This window comes from Enoplosus armatus, chromosome 12 (assembly GCF_043641665.1).
Source record: "Enoplosus armatus isolate fEnoArm2 chromosome 12, fEnoArm2.hap1, whole genome shotgun sequence".
Taxonomy (NCBI): Eukaryota; Metazoa; Chordata; class Actinopteri; order Centrarchiformes; family Enoplosidae; genus Enoplosus; species Enoplosus armatus.
The window spans coordinates 18,874,447-18,893,213 of record NC_092191.1 but is presented as its reverse complement, the minus strand read 5'-3'; the positions used below and the strand labels follow the sequence as shown (position 1 = coordinate 18,893,213).

The 18,767-nt window shown below is 42.6% G+C and overlaps 1 protein-coding gene across 2 annotated transcripts; it reads right to left on the bottom strand.

The window, feature by feature from the left end:
• Positions 1 to 309: 309 nt before the first annotated feature.
• On the bottom strand, positions 310 to 18,581 carry ret (ret proto-oncogene receptor tyrosine kinase). Of its 2 annotated transcripts, none has more exons than XM_070915467.1 (20): positions 18,518 to 18,581; positions 8,917 to 9,162; positions 8,393 to 8,686; positions 7,763 to 8,001; positions 7,463 to 7,658; positions 7,177 to 7,376; positions 6,042 to 6,324; positions 5,629 to 5,760; positions 5,080 to 5,190; positions 4,802 to 4,915; positions 4,398 to 4,642; positions 4,155 to 4,302; positions 3,933 to 4,040; positions 3,647 to 3,861; positions 3,143 to 3,265; positions 2,978 to 3,048; positions 2,385 to 2,522; positions 2,129 to 2,228; positions 1,365 to 1,512; positions 310 to 467 (listed from the first exon to the last, which is right to left on the bottom strand). In XM_070915467.1, exons 1-20 carry the CDS (start codon positions 18,579 to 18,581, stop codon positions 310 to 312), a joined length of 3,333 nt encoding a protein of 1,110 aa, XP_070771568.1. The 2 variants fall into 2 exon arrangements, with proteins under 2 accessions (XP_070771568.1, XP_070771569.1); XM_070915468.1 differs by having other exon boundaries at positions 6,048 to 6,324.
• Positions 18,582 to 18,767: the final 186 nt, after the last annotated feature.

Here is an 18,767-nt window from a genome sequence, read left to right as displayed (position 1 = left end):
TTGTAGAAGCGGCACAGGCACTTAAAAGACATTGACACTGGCATACAATCTGGTACAATAGTCATGCAGTGGTACAACTTGGCCAACATGACCTGTGAGGTAATAATTAACATACTGAAGAGCTGAATGAAGCGTGGTCTATATTGATCCCGTCGCTTTTGCAGCAAAAACACCCCAGTTTTAAACGTTGAATACCCGTGCAACAGAAATAAAAGGGAACCAACTTTAGCATCAGATTGTATATGTACAGTCTTATAGAAATATACACATCTACCAATTAGTCATCTTTTCTACAGTGTTGGTTTGTCTTTAGCTATCAAGCTTGTCCACAGCTTTTGCGGGTGAAGGCAAAGCCATCCAGTTTGCATAAACACTATCATTGGCATATCTTGTAAAGACTGGATTAGTGGCATCATGTCTGTTGAGCGGTACCGGGCTCTTCTCGGGCCAGTTCGGGTATGACATGCCTAAAAACGAGAACATATCATTTTTCTGCACTCAGTGAAAGATAAACAGCGTGCAGACAGTAAGGCTCTCAAATCAAACTCTGTGGTGCCTGTCTCCGAAACAAGTCCTGATTTGACTCTCAGAGCTGTAACGTTATGGCTTTGTATATGCTACATAAAACTGATGTCATTTCATTTACCATCTATGTGTTTTTTTGTGATGTATCAAGGCTATTATGTTGCCCATATATTTGGCCTATGGCTGCCTTCCTGCAACTGTTCAGAAATGCAGACAGACAACAAGTAACTAGTTCAATATGTTCTTAACTTTTAATCAACGTCACCTGAGAGTTGCGTTCAAAAGCCTTACTGTTTCTATGCTCAGTATTGTGAAATCATTAAAGATTAATAGCTAATATACATTAGAAAGTCAGGAAATGTGAGACAATCTGGAATTAAAAAAACACAGTGGGTGATTGATTGAGCAAGGACCTGTTTCAAATGTTACACACTGTTTGTTCCAATGCACTAATGAAATGATGACAATGGAAATGCCATGGAGGGAACAAATGAAATATCTACAAATAAAATGCAGGTGGCGCGTGAGTATGAGCAGTGCCATATAAATTAGAATGAAGGGTATATTCAATATTTACAAATATAGCATTTTTGGTCAGCATTCATGTACATTAGAAGCAGGTCCAAATAAAACAGTCAAGACACAAGATCTTTTTTTTTCACTGAGCCTCTCATTTACGATGAAATGGGAGATATGTCAGCTTCAATCAGCAAAAGGCATGCCTAGGTCACAGTCACACACACTTGACTACGGAAAAAGCCAATCACAACTTGCCAAAAAAGAGAGCTTGTGTTGTGTGTCCTGTTTCTAAAATCTAGTAAATGCATGGGAGATTCTACCATAGAGCTTGTTTTCAATCCATGTGGAGGGGAGGGTTCGAGGGAGAGGGGCGTTATTACAGTCCACTAGTGGTGTGTCCTCTTCAGAGAGGGCGTCGTCGTACAGCAGGGCGTCAGCTGGCGTGGACGCAGCCAGGTCCAGGTAATCCTGACAAGAGCAGATGAAGGTGTGATTAGGCTGATTACTGAGGAGAGGAGTCCCAGCACGCTAAGGCCGAGTGTGCTCACGCTCATGTCATCTACAGACAAAGATCCCGGGGAAATGTGTGCAAATACTTTCTACTTATCTCATCGAGCGACACGCCCACTATCTCTTTTTGGTAACAGCGAAGAACTAGCCTGCTGTATTCTGGGACGTCTGCATTCCCCTGTCCTTAAATGCTCTATATTTAGCCTCACTTCAGCAGCAGGAGCCTGACTGGTATGCTCTGTGATTACGCTGCCCGAGGCCACATTTTAAGATTGCTCCTCAAACGCTAATTATGGTATCTAAAACATTTGGGAAGAGTGACAGATCATACAGTGAAGCAGTGCACATGTTGTCCGGCAGAAAAGATATACTGCTTATTTTTGGGCCAGCTGCAAATCTAAAAGGCAAAAAACGCCCACATCTGACTGTCAGATCTCAGTGATGCATCGCTGAGGTTTTCTCAAAATTGCGCCAGTAATGCACGGAAAGAGGCTGATTAATAGCATCCCCTCACTTCTTTCCTGTGGAAGAATATGAATAACTTATTAGAATGTATTGTATAGCTTCACCGTACCCGACTTTTCACCATCATCTTTTCCAGTTCTTTGCTGATGTCTGAGAATGTCTGCCTCTTGTCTGGTTCTTGTTTCCAGCATCGAAGCATGAGGTTATACCTGCAGAGGAAAAAAGTTTTAAAGCGGGTGAAATAAGTATCATTTAATCCTCCCAACGCTCATTTTCCACGACTGACTGTCTTAATGCGGTTTGAGGGGAGTTGTTGCACTCAGGAGAAATGAGGAGATGCTGTAGAGTAACAGAGTGGAGCTCACATTTCTTCCGAGCAGTTCTCTGGTCTCTCCATCCTGTAGCCGGTCTTGAGCAGGTTAAAGAGGCGTTCAGGAGCGATACCTGGGTACGGATTTCCTCCCAGTGTCACTATCTCCCACAACAGCACACCAAAGGACCAGCTGGAAACAAAAACAGGAGCTCATATTTCAATAAATAGAGAATGGAATAATACATTGCAATTGCATGACGGACGTCTGTTTAATATGAAGCTGCAACCAGCACGTGGTTAGCTTAGCTTAGCATAGGGACTGGAAACAGGGCTCTGTCTGAAGGCAACAAAAACTGCACACCAACACCTCTAAAGCTCACTAATTACCACGTTATATCTCATTTGTTTAATCAGTTCAACGTTTTAATTGGTGAGCATTAGAGCTGCTGGAAAGCAGATTTTGCTACCTTTGGACAGAGAGTCTCTCTGTTCCAGCTTTTATACGAACTGGCCACTGATTGTAGCTTCATATTTATCGTACAGACAAGAGAGAGGTATCGATCTTCTCATCTAACTCTCGGCAGGAAAGTGAATAAGCGTATTTCCCAACACAGCGAAAACCATTCCCTTTATGATTGTACTCACACGTCACTTTGTGTTGTGTAAATGTGATCAAACAAGGACTCGATTGCCATCCATTTAACAGGTATACGGCCCTGGAAAACAGAGAGAGAGACCATGTTCATTTTTTATTTAAAAGATTGTTGTAAATACACCACAAATGAGTACATTTCTGTCTCTTGTCTTTACCTTGCTCCTCTTAACATATGAGTCCTCTTCATAGACATCTCTGGAAAGGCCAAAGTCTGAGATCTTCATCTTCCGTCCTTCAGCTACGAGGACATTTCGCGCAGCAAGGTCCCTGTGAACAAGCTGTTGGACCAGAATGCTCATTTAAAGTGCCAGTCAGTGCTCTCAACTGCTTACAGTTCACACTCTTCAACTGACACTGCATCTCCTTTCAATGCTTAGACCACAACTGAATATTACATTTTTTTCAGCAGATTAATTTCATATATCTCAACTTCACCTAGTGCTTAAACTTAAATTGACATTTCAACTTCATTCAGGCCTTAAACTAAATCATGAACTTCTTTCAGCACTTTCTATTGCTCTTCCAGCTTCTTTCAGTGTCTGCATTTCTACTGCAACTGTAACTGTTCCACTATTTCAAATGTTTCAACTGCAGAATTTCGGCAGCGAGAACACATAAGATTTTCTGCTAAATTTAGCCTCTTCTACTTTGTCAAATACCTTCATTTCAGCCAGGTATTGCATGCCTCTGGAGATCTGCCATGCAAAGGAGATCAGGTCACCCATGGTGAGAGCCCTGTCGTCTGGGTTCTCCAGGTAGCTGGAGTTTCGGTTGGCGTCCCTGCCCATGTAGCTCGGGCCAACTTTCCGACTCTCGCGCAGGAAGTTGCGGAGTGACCCATACTTGGCGTACTCCACGATCAAATACAATGGACCTATTCAGAGAAATGCAGCACTTAGACTCCATGTGCAACACACTTGCCCTGAGAGAGGACTGAGGTCTTACCGTCCTGGCTGCATGCTCCATACATCTTTATGACGTGCGGGTGGTTGACTTGCTTCAGTAAGGTGAATTCTGACAGCAGGTCACGTAGCTCACTGTGGGAGGCGTTTTCTGTTATGGGGGAAAAGAGGGGATTGTAATGATGAAACCATTCATCTCTTCATTCACTCCTCATATATCACCATTACTTCCCCACTTGTCTGGTTTCTGTCTGACTTATCTTACCTTTAAGCATTTTCACAGCCACAGTGGTGTAACCAGCTTTTCCTTTCAGCCTGAATGCTGTAGCCTTGACAACTTTCCCAAACTCTCCTTCTCCTAAAGTCTTGCCAAGTACAAGGTTTTTACGAGGAAACTCCCACTTAGGATCCTCCTGTTGAAAAAACATATGAACGTTTTTGACTTCTTAACCGGTTCAGCGTGCCATGTTGAAGAAAAGTCTGTCGCAGGCTGAAAGAAGCGGCTTACGGGTATTTTAAAGGTGTCGGTCTCAATGGATTCCTGCGAGCCCCTGCGTAAGTTGTTAGCAGGGAAGCTGATGGGGTAAGCCTGAGCTGGCCGGCGGAAGGTCATCTCAGCAGAGGCGATCGGGGGCTTGGGTGAGTTCTTGTGGTACCGGTGGATGAAGTACGAGGACAGGAGGATGGAGACGATGAAGGAGAGGAGCAGCGCCGTAGCAATGATGGTCTTACACATGTCGTCACATATCGCCTCTGGAGGAGAGTATGTTGCAAAATACAATAAATAAAGTCATACAGTCATACAGAAAGCAGCAATCCATTTCTGGTTCAACCTTGACACGACATGAAGTAGGACCTCTCTAGCTATTCCACTTCAATACCAACAGTTTTGTGTGATTTATGACAACTAACCCTCAACATCTTCCTTCTCACAGAAGCATCTCTCAGAGTAGCAGTAGCAAGTTCCATAGCCAGCCTGGATCCCGTTCCTCAAGCCTCGTTCATGACCTCCGATAACAGTTTCCTCTTCAGAGACAAACACATAGTGAACATAACAGTCAGAAAGGTCTTATTTACAGATTTACGTATGATACAAAACATGCTTTACATCCTTAAATGTGTCCTTTTGGGTGGAATCCTTTTATTCCACCCATCAGTGGAATAAAAAAAGCAAGGCATGTGTTTCTTACTTGTACAGTCTTGTGGGCATATTGACGTATCTTTGCTTTCAACTGCATCACAAAAGCTATCTGGACATGTCCGCAGGTCAGGCGAGCAGGTCGAGTAATTTTCAGATATTCCTGGAACGTAAACACAAAGGCGAGAAAAACATGAGTGGGAAAACATTGCCAGATGACAAACAAATCTTGAAGTGTGGTCAGCTTGTCTTGATGCTAGCCTGAAATTGTTGAAGGGGTCCTTAGGGGTGAAAAACACAGCAGTACATCACTGTAGTGACTATGCTGTTGTTAGTGCTTGCATTTATCAAAATGGAGACCATATTTTCCATGACTCTTGTTGCTTCCTGTTGCAGAACGGATGTTATTGAGGCGCATAATTTGTTCCAGTACTACCATTGATGTTCTCAGTGATGGTCTCATTTGGTTGTAGTTAAAATTAAATTACCATAAGGTCTCATAATGAATATGGGCATGATTCAGTGATGTTAAAATGCTATATGATTACAAAGAACACAGCTTATATGAGTTTATCATAAATGTTAATGACATAAAATGTACCTTTCTCACTGCCTTGCCTCCACTGGCATCTCCCTGTCGTCGCCCCCAGGCCTCGGACAGACTCACAGTCTCCTCGCCGTCTGTTTTCTGCACAGGACAGGAACTGCTGGTTCTCCTGACTGGCCTTGTTTGCTATGTACAACAGTGCCAAAAACACACATAACCAAATCTTTAAAAGACATTAGGGAGAAGGGAAAACTGTTGCAAAGAGTCTGCACATGTGTGCCTACGGCGCTGTTGAATTAGTAAGGAAGTAAAAAACGCAAACTGTCTCCTAGATAGCATCAGAGAAAACTGAACTAATTTAATCTAAACATGAGCATGCTTTACTAATGTAGGTTAAAGATCGACATAGATTATATTAGGACGTGAAGCATTAAACTTTGTTTCTAAAACCTTGTGAGAGGTCTCACCTTCACCATCCAGAACGATGTGGATCTGCGTGCTGGCCTCCAGTTGTGTGTGCTCCTCCTGAGCCACAACAAGGTACTGCAGGTCCTGGCACTCGGGCCTGCGCAGCGCCTCCGAGTCGTTCACATAGAGCAGTCCCCACATCTCGTCTGGGGCCTGGGTGATGCTTACGGCCGCGTAGCAGGACTGCGCCTCAGCAGACACGTTCTTATCCGGCACCTCGAGCCGGTATGTGACACTGAAGCCATCGAACTGCTGGCAGTTTTCCACACAGACTCTGCCGACCTGAGAGGAGACGTAACATCTGAATGGCAGCAGGTCATTTAAGTGGAAAGCAAAAACCTTTATGGACTGAGAGATCCTGATGAATGAATTACAATCATTGTTGTTGTTTTTTAACTGAGCCAGCAGGTGGCAGTCTCTCAGTATGTTTAAGAGTGAGTCAGCACTAAATCTAATATTTCCAAGCTGTTAAAATGGCTGTGGTTTCTATACAGTGAATAGAATTAACACTTCATTTCAGAATAAAATCCTATTCTTTCATTGAGGCTTTGAAGCATGTTGCAAAGGCCTTTAGTTTAGAAATGTCTACCCTCTGTTGACTTTTGCTTCCCAGCTCAATGTTTTCGCATCTTTCAGCATTGTGTTTGTTTTAACAAGCCTGAGCTCCTCACTGTCATCTTATAACATGCTGATGTTTCCGTTTTTTGTTTTTGTTTACAGGGAGGACCTGACCTCAGAATTAAGCTGGTATGAGCTAATGTTGCTCCCAGCCCCAGACAGACAAGTTGCTGGCAACGCTACAAGAAAACATTTTTGGATCCATACTTTGGACTCTCTACAACCGAGGGGCCTGAATGAGGGAAAGACTATGTGTTCTGCCTCATGCTGGTCTTTGCGACCGACAGTTTAGATAATAAATTGGGTGTTTGCAATAGAGAAAAGTGTGCAGATGTTTTAAATTGAAATCGCATTAGGAAGATACGTCATGATCAGCTTGTTGAGGAGGAACAATTACAGCGTCTGTCCAATAATCATAATGTTCATGACCGACTTGAAAAAAGTCGACCTATTCTTTAAGACGGCTGCAGACTAAATAGAGAGTTATAGAGTTGTGTGGTAAGTAGTCATGAGTACCTGTGCGTAAAGAGAAGCTCTGCGTGTCAGTGTGAACATATGCGTGATGTTGGAGAAGCGGATGTGGACCGGTTGGATGGTGACGTTGAAGTGCAGCAACACTGTGCCCTCTAGACCGGGGTATGTGGTGTCATTGACCAGGTAGTTCAGCTGCAGGGTGCGATTCTCAGTCACATACAGGTTCCTCTTCAGGACAAGCTCTGAGATCAAGGGGGAAACATGAAAATGTAATTCCAAAACTGCAGTATTCATAAAAACAGATTTTTGTAGTCCCTGGATTACTTACGGTAGTCGTGGACGGTCTCTCGAATGCCTCCATGAGCAGCTTTCTTTTCACTGAAGGTGCCTTTTATGTCAAATGTTTCTTTTATCCATGGGTCACTATTGAGCAAGGTCCCCACATACTTGTTGTGACTCTGGTCTATGGGATAGATGGGGGTTAAATCCCTGTCAAAGACGAACAAAGTGCCGAAAGAGCCACCCTGGGAAAAAAAGTGAAAGTGAGAAATTTGTATCCTAATGTAAAGAAGACAAAATTAGCACCAGATCAATGTAATATTAGTGTGTCTTAGTAGTGTCTTCTCACCTTCGTCCGATTGAAGCTGATGATAATATCTGACGTGTCTGTTCCATTCACGTACGGCGCGTTATCGTCCTCATCATTGACAAAAACATCCAGTGAAGTTTCCACCTTGGTGATGACTGTTTCTGTCCGGACTGTGCAAACCAGCAGGAGTCTGTAGCACTCACTCTCCTCGCGGTCCAACGGAGCGGTCACCACCAGCTCTGTGGTGTTCTCATTTACAGCAAATGGTGCTGGGGTATCTGTGGACAAGAGGAACAACAACAACCAGGGGTGTAAGTGTCTACAGCCACTGTATGAGTGGAATATACTGAGTCGGAGACAGTATGGCTGTGATTTAAAAAAAGAAAAAACTTTTGCTGAACAGCTGCCACTGTGGCATGCTAGTGCTAGTGTAACAGTGGCACAAGTGGTGAAGAATCATACAATCAGCAAAGTGACTCAGTATTGTGTGTTATACAGCTATATTTACCTACATTTCGCTAATATTAGCCACCATAAGCTACTGGTCATACCAGACCAAGCAAGGCTGTGGCAGCAAAACCCCAGAGTGTGTTGCATTGAGCAATGGTGCATTTTGTTGCTTATGAAGAGGTGTTACATGTTACAAAGTCTGTCTTTAATGTGTCCAACCTGATTCCACGTTGTAAGAGATGGTGTAGTTGGGGCAGACGTTGAGTCTGGTGAGACGTCGGAGTTGCCGCAGGGCCCCGGGGAACCTGTTCTCCATGATGTGGGGGTTGGAGGTGTCTCTGTGCGGGAAGCACAGTTCCTTCATATCTGTCTGAGCGCACTGAGGCATGGTGGCGTTGACAAAGTCCAGGGTGATCCGAGGGTAGTTTCTGTTGATGCACTGGGACTTCTTGGCAAAGTTAGGTAACACCATGGCATGCAGGAACAACTTCTTCACAGACCATGACTTTTGATCTGCACAGCCAAAACAACAAGAGGCATTTTTTAATCTCAGACAGTGCTCTTTTTGATGACCGAGCTCTTTTTTTGGCCTGTATGCAATTACATTATCATCCTGAGGGCAGAAACCTTATTAGTATGCAAAGAGCATAAACGTCAAGGAGCTAATCTACTCTCATGTGCAGAGGATACCTGGCACTCAAGTGGACTATACATTGGCATTAAAACACTTGTATCCAACTCACACAGCAAGGCGAAGTCGCTCTCCTCCAGGGTTTTGTTTAAGGACAGTATTCCAGTGTTGATGTCCAGGTTGAACCAGGTGCTGTAGGCTGGACGTCTGAGAGAGCTCATCCAGCACAGGTAGAAATGCGGCCGCTCAGAGTCGCTGTCCAGCATGGCGTGGACCTGGAGGACCGGCGTCCCTGCCGGCTGGCCGACGTACACCGTCTCAATGTACTCATTCTGGGGGAAGTATAGCCCTGTCGCTCCTGCAGAAAGAGGACATGAAATAACCAGATGTTAAAGAAAGCAGGCAGCCAAGAGAGTCACAGGGGGATTTGGTTATATTGCCTTTAAGGAAAACACTGTGATAACTGAAAAATAAGGCCTGACTTTACTGCTGAGACCCCGTCTTATTACAGAGCAGTTATCAGACATCTCTTTCTGGATATTTAACTGTGAGGACAATACCAACACTGACAATGCTGCCTGGCCACTGAATGGAAATTAACACATACATGGAATATGACAGGTTCCGTTTTCTTCCTCCTCTGATACTTCTTTCATCTCTCCCGTTAGCGGAAATTGAAAGGAGGGCTCAAATGACACTTATGCAGCTCCTTTTAATGAATTTCTCATACGATCAATAACGTGTGGTTTCCGATTCTCCTTGTGTTCACCTTGAGAAGTTTAATTACAAGGGATAACATGATATGGAGGAGAAATGAATCATTACCTGCCAGAGGGGAGTGTGTGGTGTGTACGTGTGCATGTGTGTTAGGGTAATCCATAAAGAGCTATAGCAGACTGTGTGTTTTACAGGAAAATGGAGATGTTAGTGTTCCTCCTGTAATTATATCCCTGTTATGTTCCTCTTTGACGACGGTAGGCGACCATTTAGGGAACGCACTAATGTCATTAGCAGACAGCAAAACTAGATTTTCTATTTCTGTTGGTGCAGTTGAGGCCTCGGCTCTGGTTTCAGACATTGATTTAATTTTGCGGGGGTTGGATGACAGGAGGCCGAGCTGATGGATAAAATGTGGCCGTCCTTCCTGAAGGATGGAGATACACTCGGGGAGGCTGCAGCCCCTTTTTATTAAAAGTGTTCCAGGGACAAAAACAAACAGCAGGCCACTTGTTCGTCAATCCTGCAGGGAGTCGGTTTCATGACTCAGATTTTAGGGATGATTTTCCATCTCCTCAATCTATCACAACCAATTGCAACCAAACTAGAGCCGTTCGTGCTCATGCTTGAGGTTTGCTGTATCTTCTTCTTTTATCACAGTTAATTAGACAGATCTGTTAGATGCCACCCAAATTGGTTCTCTGATGGTGCTGCTGTCTCTGCTCGCTCCACATCTTTTTTCTCATTACATTTTAAAATGTTCTCTTTTTTTATGTTTCCAACAGTACAATCAAGACAGGGAACGACATAATAAAACATTTTTAACAATATACTCGGAAAGACAACACAGAGGCAAAAGGCAAAAAATAATACCACAAAATAAAAAGTATTGTCATTTACATTCTTTCATGAGCAGCAGGCACGGGAATAGCTCATTCACCATTTTATGTTTCTATCATTTCTGAGGACACAAATCCACCTAAGAAAAGTGGAATTATTTGCAGCGATGGATGTGGTTTTTACCCACAATTAAAATGAGGTTATTAATGAGTTTCACAGGATGTCATTCAAAGTGAATGTGGGATGTTATCAAGCTGTAGATTCCAAACCAGACCACGGCATCTAAAGTTTCCTCTTAAGCGAAACAAAATGTGCAAGGAGTGGTTTCTGTATTAAATCTACTTATATTTCATTATGAGTCTGGCTTGGAGTGCTGAATGTACTGACCCTGTGGTTGTAGCCACACCCAGGGGAGGGACTTAGACCATTTATTCAGTGACGCACACCTGAGGTTGTTTGATACCTCTGTATCTGATGAAAAGCCAATTTGGGCTCGAAACATTGTACTTTTCCTAATGTAATAAAATAGTACAGTGTTGTGAGACCTTGGGGGGCAGAAACAAAATGGTTCAGCATGGATGGATGGCCTCACTATAGTAGTACAACATGGTATAGTACCTGTTAAATGTAACTCCCAGCAATAAATACACTCTGAATTTTCTGGAGGTGACTTCCATAATAATATAGTGCAGCTACAAGAGCAAAATAACACATAACAGTATGATGGCTTTATGTGAGTAAATATGGGAAGTAAAATGTAGGTATACTTAAAATGGCCATTAGAGGGAGCCATTATCTTACTGACTCAGGTCCAAAAGAGTGGAAAACTGCAGCTTAATCATTATCATAATACATTATTAAACTAATGATTGTACTAATTTGATGAGATGCTAATGATCCCGGATTCATTTGTATCTTCAACAAGCTAGAAAAACACTCTTTCCACAGCCCTTTATTAGATAAATAAAGAAAATTAATCGAATCTACAGATATCTTACACATGACACTGTCATGAATCAAACAGAGCAGATGACAGCAGCCCTACAAATAAAACTCGAGGCTCCAACGTGTTAACCAGTGGGTGCTGTACACATTTGTGAATGCTGGTCTTGGCTCGAAGCCACGGTGGCTGGATCCCGTGCAACACAATTTGTTTATATCATTCAAAATTCAATTTCTTTCCAGGACTGATGCCAACAGAAAGCAAGCAGTTTATATCAAAACTAATTAATTGAATGGATCAAGCAGGCCTCTCTTAGCAAATGGCATCTTTGGTCTGTGAGGCCATGATGAAGATTTTCCAAAAGCATGACTCATTACCTTCCCTGAATGATACATAAGAATGACAGCAATACAGACAGTAATGATATTTCACCTCTTATGACCGCGCACAGTTAATGATTTCACAAATAAAAGATGCAGTGCAGGTTTTTTTTTTTATATTCTATGTCATGGGAACACTGAAAATGTTTTTTGTCAGATTTTGACATATAGATGGACAACAAGCTGTTTTCAGAACAGCTTTGACCTCCCATAACTCCAAGTGTGTAAACATTAACATCATAAGCAGACCTTTTACAGCCTTCAAACACCTATAAAACAGATGCTGAGCTGCCACATACACTGTCATTTCTTCAAAAGCTGGAGTAAGTAATTTTGCAAACAAAGCCAGTGTTTGAACAGGAGGACTCTTGTAGCAATCGGTGTTTACAATAGATATCATGTGCTGCTGAGTGGATAGTGAAATTTAACCCTCTCACTCATCTGTACACGCATGCTTTTCCTGGTTGCCTTTGATGACGGCAGTTTCCTTTGAGTTAATTATGGCCTGTGCCCGTTCTGTCTCATATTTTAACTGTGCAAGGACACAAAGGACACAAGCTCATCACAAAATCTGAAACCATGCGCTCAGTCAGCCACAGACCACGCCATGTCTAGGGCTGGTCTGAGCTGATAGGGTGGGACGCCCTCTCTCCGTCGTCCCAGACAAAGACAGGAACTCAATTAGCTCAATGCGTGCCTCGGCTGATAGATTTACCAGCTATGAGCTCATGTGCTGGACTAACCCACAGGCTTACTAATCCACCTCTGTGAATCTCCGTCTGAGAAACAAAACGTGGGTCTCCCACCCAGACGTCCTCACTGACCATCCTTGTCAACGGCGTGGCAGACCAGGAACACTGTATGATTCATTCCCCCACTAATCTTGTGCGTAGACCGGAGCTCCTGCAGGCGAGCGCTCAGCCCGGTGCCCTTTCTCTCCCAAGGTCAACGTACGCTGCATCTGTCCCTGGTAACGACCCATTGGAAAGACCATGTATCTGGCAGCAGACCAATCAATAACCGTACTAATCAACAGTGATGCTGATTGTTTTCCACTGATGAGACAGACGGGGAGAAAGGCCCATGGCTGCATGTGTGCATTCATCTTTGTTGCGCATAATATGGACCCGCTTGTTTAGTTGCACGGCCCCAGAAATATTACATCCACTGTTTAATTTCACAGCCAACTCCACAATTTAGTCCATCAATATCCACATTTTCAAATAATCCGTCATCTATTACAAAGCAGCTGTAGCCAGCGGCATTATGGAGCATATCACCCAGTTATATCATGGTGATATAAATACAATAAATATCATAATCACTCTGAAAGCTATCGTGATTACTCTGCTTCCAAAGATGTAACAGTTATGGGAATGGTTCTCTTCAAGGATTCAATTAACTAAAAAGCTGCACATTGAGCTATAATTCCACTTATGAAAGCTATTATTGATCATAATGTTTAGAAATGTCTCCCTCTTGGTTTCTTGTGCCAGCATGCACCATTGCTTCATCATATCATACTGGATCCAGAGCCTAGATTTAATATAGTCCCGATTGTGATGCTTTCAATCTCAAAACAATGAGGTGCAATAGGGAAAGAAAGTCATTTCCTGCCATGATGACACAGTCATCAAACATTTCATCAGAGTAATACGATATCTGATCTCAGTTTGGGGGAGGTAGTTTGGGCTCCAGGTAGATTACTCAGTTTACCGTGATGCATACCGTAACATAATAATCAATTACCCCATAATGTAATCCAATTAGCCCTCAGAGGATACAAGAGCTGAGATCCAATGAACCATGTTCATCAGTCATCAAGAAATCTAATAGAACATCTCCTTAGGGATTAGCTGCAAGTACAAATTCAGTTTAAGGATTCCTGTGGGAATGACAGTGGCATCAAAAATTGAACACGTGGTACATCATAGAGCTCCAGTCATTAGACTGCTATGATAAAACATCTCCATGCTCATCAGAGCGGTGGTAAAAAGCCATCAGATTCACAGACATGTACACAGAAGTGGGCAAAGACATTAGCTGCCTGTGGAAAAATACAGTGGCCATTTTTATTTGCATAAGCAGTTCACTGCCATGTGTTTCATGATGGCCTCAGCCTGCTAGATGACTGATTTTGAGAATCAAGGGCTTTCTCATCAATGTTCTCTTTTTACATTTCTTACTTTTATATTTGCTCCCACTGACAACATTCAGATAAAGAGGATCTGTACAGCCATTGCCAAGAGAATCAGACACTTCACGTCTTAACAAGAAAGATTCCACATGCACATACTTGTGCACATGCTAACATTTGCAAATTAGCACTAAACACAAAGTACAGCTGGGGCTGATGGGAATGTGTCCTTACTTTTGGTGTTTGGTCACAAACCAAAGTGTGGACAAATTTAAATGGTGACCTGATGATTGTGCCATTGTGTCCTAACAGTTCCAATGAATTAAATCCACTATGTGTAGCATTTTAGCATCGCTAAATCTTTACCAAGTTAATTCTGAGATATCAGCACCAAACTAAAAAGAGCAATGTCGAGATGACTAGTAGGCTACTATTAGCTTCTGACTGCTTGTTACATTGTGTGTGGAGTTACAGTGAATCTGATGGATTACATTATGGAAACAAAGGGAGGGATGTTGCTTTACGGCAGAGACAAATGGAAGTGAAGCTTTCAGAGTTTCTGGCACTGGCAGGTGGTAGTGGGAGTGAAAGGCCGGTGGAAAAATAATTTCAACATGTTTGCCCTCTTAAAGTGAAGGATCAAATGGACACAGGGTGCGGCTGGCTGCAACATTCTCCTTTTGACAAGAAGCACCAGGGTTTAAATGATGCTTGAATTTTTAGAAAATCTGTCAAATCTGTCCTCACATTTTTTTCAGTCATTAGAATTAATTTGCAAATTAGTTTTCATGTTTAAAGCTGGTACACTTAGCACCTTTAAAACTGCAAAATACCACGTTCACCCTACATCCAGTTCTGCAGCGTCACACGTCCATGTGGAATCAAATGAGCTGAGCTCCTTCTTTGTTTCATTCATTGTTGTAAATGATGGGTCAAACACAGCGCGCACCGCCAGGCAACTGGAAAACAACTTGTCAAGACCCATGTGAAACGAGAGGGCTAAATGCCCCGAGGGCGAAATTTCAATCAATGTCCCCTTGTCCTTTCACCACAGCAAATTAGATTCTCCCCGTGCATGAGAGGGAAGTGTGACCCTGAACTGACGAGAGGATCAGGCAGAGAGCTTTGACAGGTAGGAGCAGCATCCATGCAATGCCAGCAGCAGCAGAAGCAACAGTCCAGACTCAGAGGACGGGAGTGAGACTCTCAGCAATGGAAGCAGTAATGAAGTGGGTGGTGTCCCTCCATCAGACATGACATTTCAAGAAAACACTGGTCCAGTTTGGTGGAAAATGCATTTTTGCCAACATTAAAAAATTAAGCTGGCAAAAGGAGGAGCTATGACTGAGAGTCAAAATGTCAAAGTCTGAGAGGTGGGAACTACTGCGTCACTGCTCTGATTCTGATAAAACTTGGGATGACGCCACTTTTTGTTTACTGTCCCTATCAGCTGCTTTTATGGCAGACAGCATGTTTACTGTTGCTCATTAACCTGATTTTTTATTTCCCTGCAAAAATAAATTCATAACTTCGGGCAGACTTTTTTAAGAGCTGGGTAGAGGGAAGCTGAGGCCAGATGGTGGGACATGTGTTGTATGCCACAATGTTGAAAAAAATCAATAAACTTGAAATAACTAAACAGCAAAAAATACATTCCCTGTGCCAGAGCCATAGGCAAGTAATCAAATTTTGTTTTGCTAGTAACTGCTTTAACAGAAAAAGTTTTTCTTCCCAGAACATAAAGAGAAGCAACACTGTTACACAATTCAATATGAACGATAAACTCTGCAGCAAACAACTTGTATCATGATGTTTTCCAATTACACTAAAAGAAAGGTAGTGACAGCAAGAGTAGAAAATTGACAAGATTTATAATGCATCCATAGGCAGCACAAGACAGAAGCTTTACTAAATCATATAATGCAATAAGGAGCTAAATCAAATAGCAGCATGTAACAAATGAGATTTATTGGTCTGGTGCTTCTCAAAAGCAGAAGATGCTGATGAAAATGATCGTTCTGATGCGAGGAGAAGGAGGAGCAGCTAAAGAGGCTGCAGACACGGCTTCCTCTGGGATGGCGGGGTCATCATTTGCTTAAGGTTTCAAAGGTCGGAGGGCACGGCAGGGTCAAAGATACAGTAGCAAGGTCACGGCGGGAGATAAACGGGTCGATGCTTTTATGTGAAAACATCTGTGGGGACGTGATGGATTACACAGAAGTGTCTGTTAAGAGGATTTGGTTAATTTCAATAAAGGCTTTCACCAAGTTTAGTGCTATTGAGTTTCTAAACATTTTGTTTACTGCTGCAAAGCCACCAGTCCCTAACCCTAACCCTTCATCATTTCTTTAAACAAGTCATAAGATCTCATTAGCCAGCCTCCATTAAAAAAATCAAACAAATCAAGAGCAGTTTCAAAAAGCTCTCTAGATGCACACCATATGCTTCTTCCTGACATCGAAAGTTCAAATCTTAACAAAGCCACGACTGGCCGGAAGACTTCTGTGCCTTGGATCTTCTCAAACACAATGACAAGAATTTGTTTTTACATCCAAACTGCACAATCTCTAACTACATAAGCAAAGAGGCATCCCAGCCGCCACTTCACTCTAATTTATGTCTTGAACTGCTTTACTTCTTCTACTTAACTCTACTCGTGAGTGCAGGGCGACGCAGCCACATTTAAAAATGCTGATTACTCTTACAGTGAGCGCTGATTGCCAATTCCGTTTGTTTGATTACCTCAGCAAAAAACACTAAACTAATCAGTAACCTGGAACCTGGAACAAGGATGCAGAGAATTACCCAACAATTACTATGGGAATCTTTTGTTTACTACAATCTAACTAAATAATGCAACCAGTCCTTAGTTTCTAACAATTATTAGACTTGTGTAGTGATGAGAACTCACATAAGAGGTAACATGATTAAATTACTTAGAAGATGAGGACTGACACATTTATGAAAAATGTAATAACTTAACTTAAAGAAGTGTAATGGTTGTATTGTTAACGCAGTCAGGACATCCTCAGCTTGAACATGTACAGCAAACATCTATCTGATGTGTCGTTTTGAAATCAGTTAACGTCCGAGCTGCAATCTGAACGCTCTGTGCACTTGTATAACAGGCGATATTTTCCTAAAGAAAACAAACAGCCAGTGTTTGCCCAGAGATAGGAGCAGCTGCTGCACACCTGCCTGCGGCTCGCTTCTTCTCCTCGCTGAACAAGTGGAGGTCTTTTGTTGCAGACAAGCAGGCAGGTGAGGGCCGCCGCGTGCGTTCACGCAGGGTGTAGATTTCAGCACCCATTTAATTACCATCACGTCCTTGACATTCGAAATTGAACTAGACCGACTAAAAATATCAAGACGGACGGCTGCTTCGGTGCCGATAACATGGAGAACAAAGCAGAACTGAGATGTAGATGTATGCAGGGTGTGTGATAGGAGCATCATATCTACTGTAAGTGTGATGTGAATCTACAGCCCCTGTGCACTGACAACTACGCTGTCTGTCACAGTGAAAAATAACCAGAGAACATTACATACAACTGTGGCACCTTAAAAATTGCATTAATCATTTTAACAACACTGCAGGAAACTGCTCCCCTGGGCGGTTACGTAGGACTGTAGTTTATTGGTACTGTAAGCCCACTTTTGCAGGCATGAAATAGCACTGACCCACTCACATGAAAATGAACACCTTTGTTACATCTCAATGCCACTAAAAGGCAGCGATGATGCTTTGACACTCTGCATCCCTGATGAAAGCACCGATGGTAGCCTCTGTGAAGTTTGAAATCCAAAAACAAATTCAGGAGTTCCACACAATGGCCTATATTTGTCCAAGCATCACATCTGACACACTTGCTGCACACTCCTGAGCTATGAGAGACACTTTAAATATAGACTGCATGGATGGACAGTGTTGGTACAGTTGGGCTGTGGGATTGTGAATGGGATTATAATATTATGATGTATGGCTGTAGCCTATTCATTTGACTCTAGCTCTCAGTGTGCCATACCACGCATAACAACCAGCGCACAATGCAAGTATCACTTTCTGCAGCATGAAACAGTGCTGGCATTGTGTTCGTGCCATTTCTGATAGCTCCTGGAAAAGCCCTAAAACTCACTCAGCTTCCAAAATTTTGCAATTTAGGAAAGCAATTTAGCTTTTACACACCATCAGACAATTTCATGTGTATTTGTCAGCTGCCATCCAGACTCCAGGTCCACTGGCTCTGTTTGTAGCAGCTCAGAAATCTCTCCTCTCTGCATTTCTCTTCATCTCTCCGTCAGTTTAGCAGAGAATCATAAATTGTGAATTTAAAGTGCATCCCAATATAAACATACTTTAGTTCCTGCTGCGCTTAAACCACAAGTCCCTGCCTTTCTGACTGACAAGAGAGCAAGACAAGAACGGATGCTGACAGATTAACACATAATGTCTCAAACAAGGTATAGGAAGTGTAAAGAAAACACAATTTCAATTTTTCAATTTCTCCTCTGGATAACCATTTAGACCAGACTTTTAAAAAAATATATATATAATTTCATTTCATTTTAATTTGTTTAAACATCCCTATCTTTTTCAAGAAGCATACTTTAGTGCAGCTAAACATATTTAAAATTGCTTTCCAACTTCATGTCGTGCCCCTTCGGTCAAACAACACAGCCGACGATGAAGCCTTACCTTCCAGCAGCAGCAGCAGCACCACAACGACGTTTCCCCGAGAGAAACCACAACTTGAGCCCATGTTCGCGAACCATAAGTGAAAGTTTCTGAATGAAAATGAGACTCAAAAAAGTTCCTTTGAGCGACGAATTAAAAAAAAAAAAAAAAAAAAAGCCAAAGCGATAAAATAAACGAACGGCGTTGTATAAACCAGCGGGCGTCCTGTGTGCGCGGCTCCGGGCGGCCAGATGAAGTCCTCAGTGTCCCA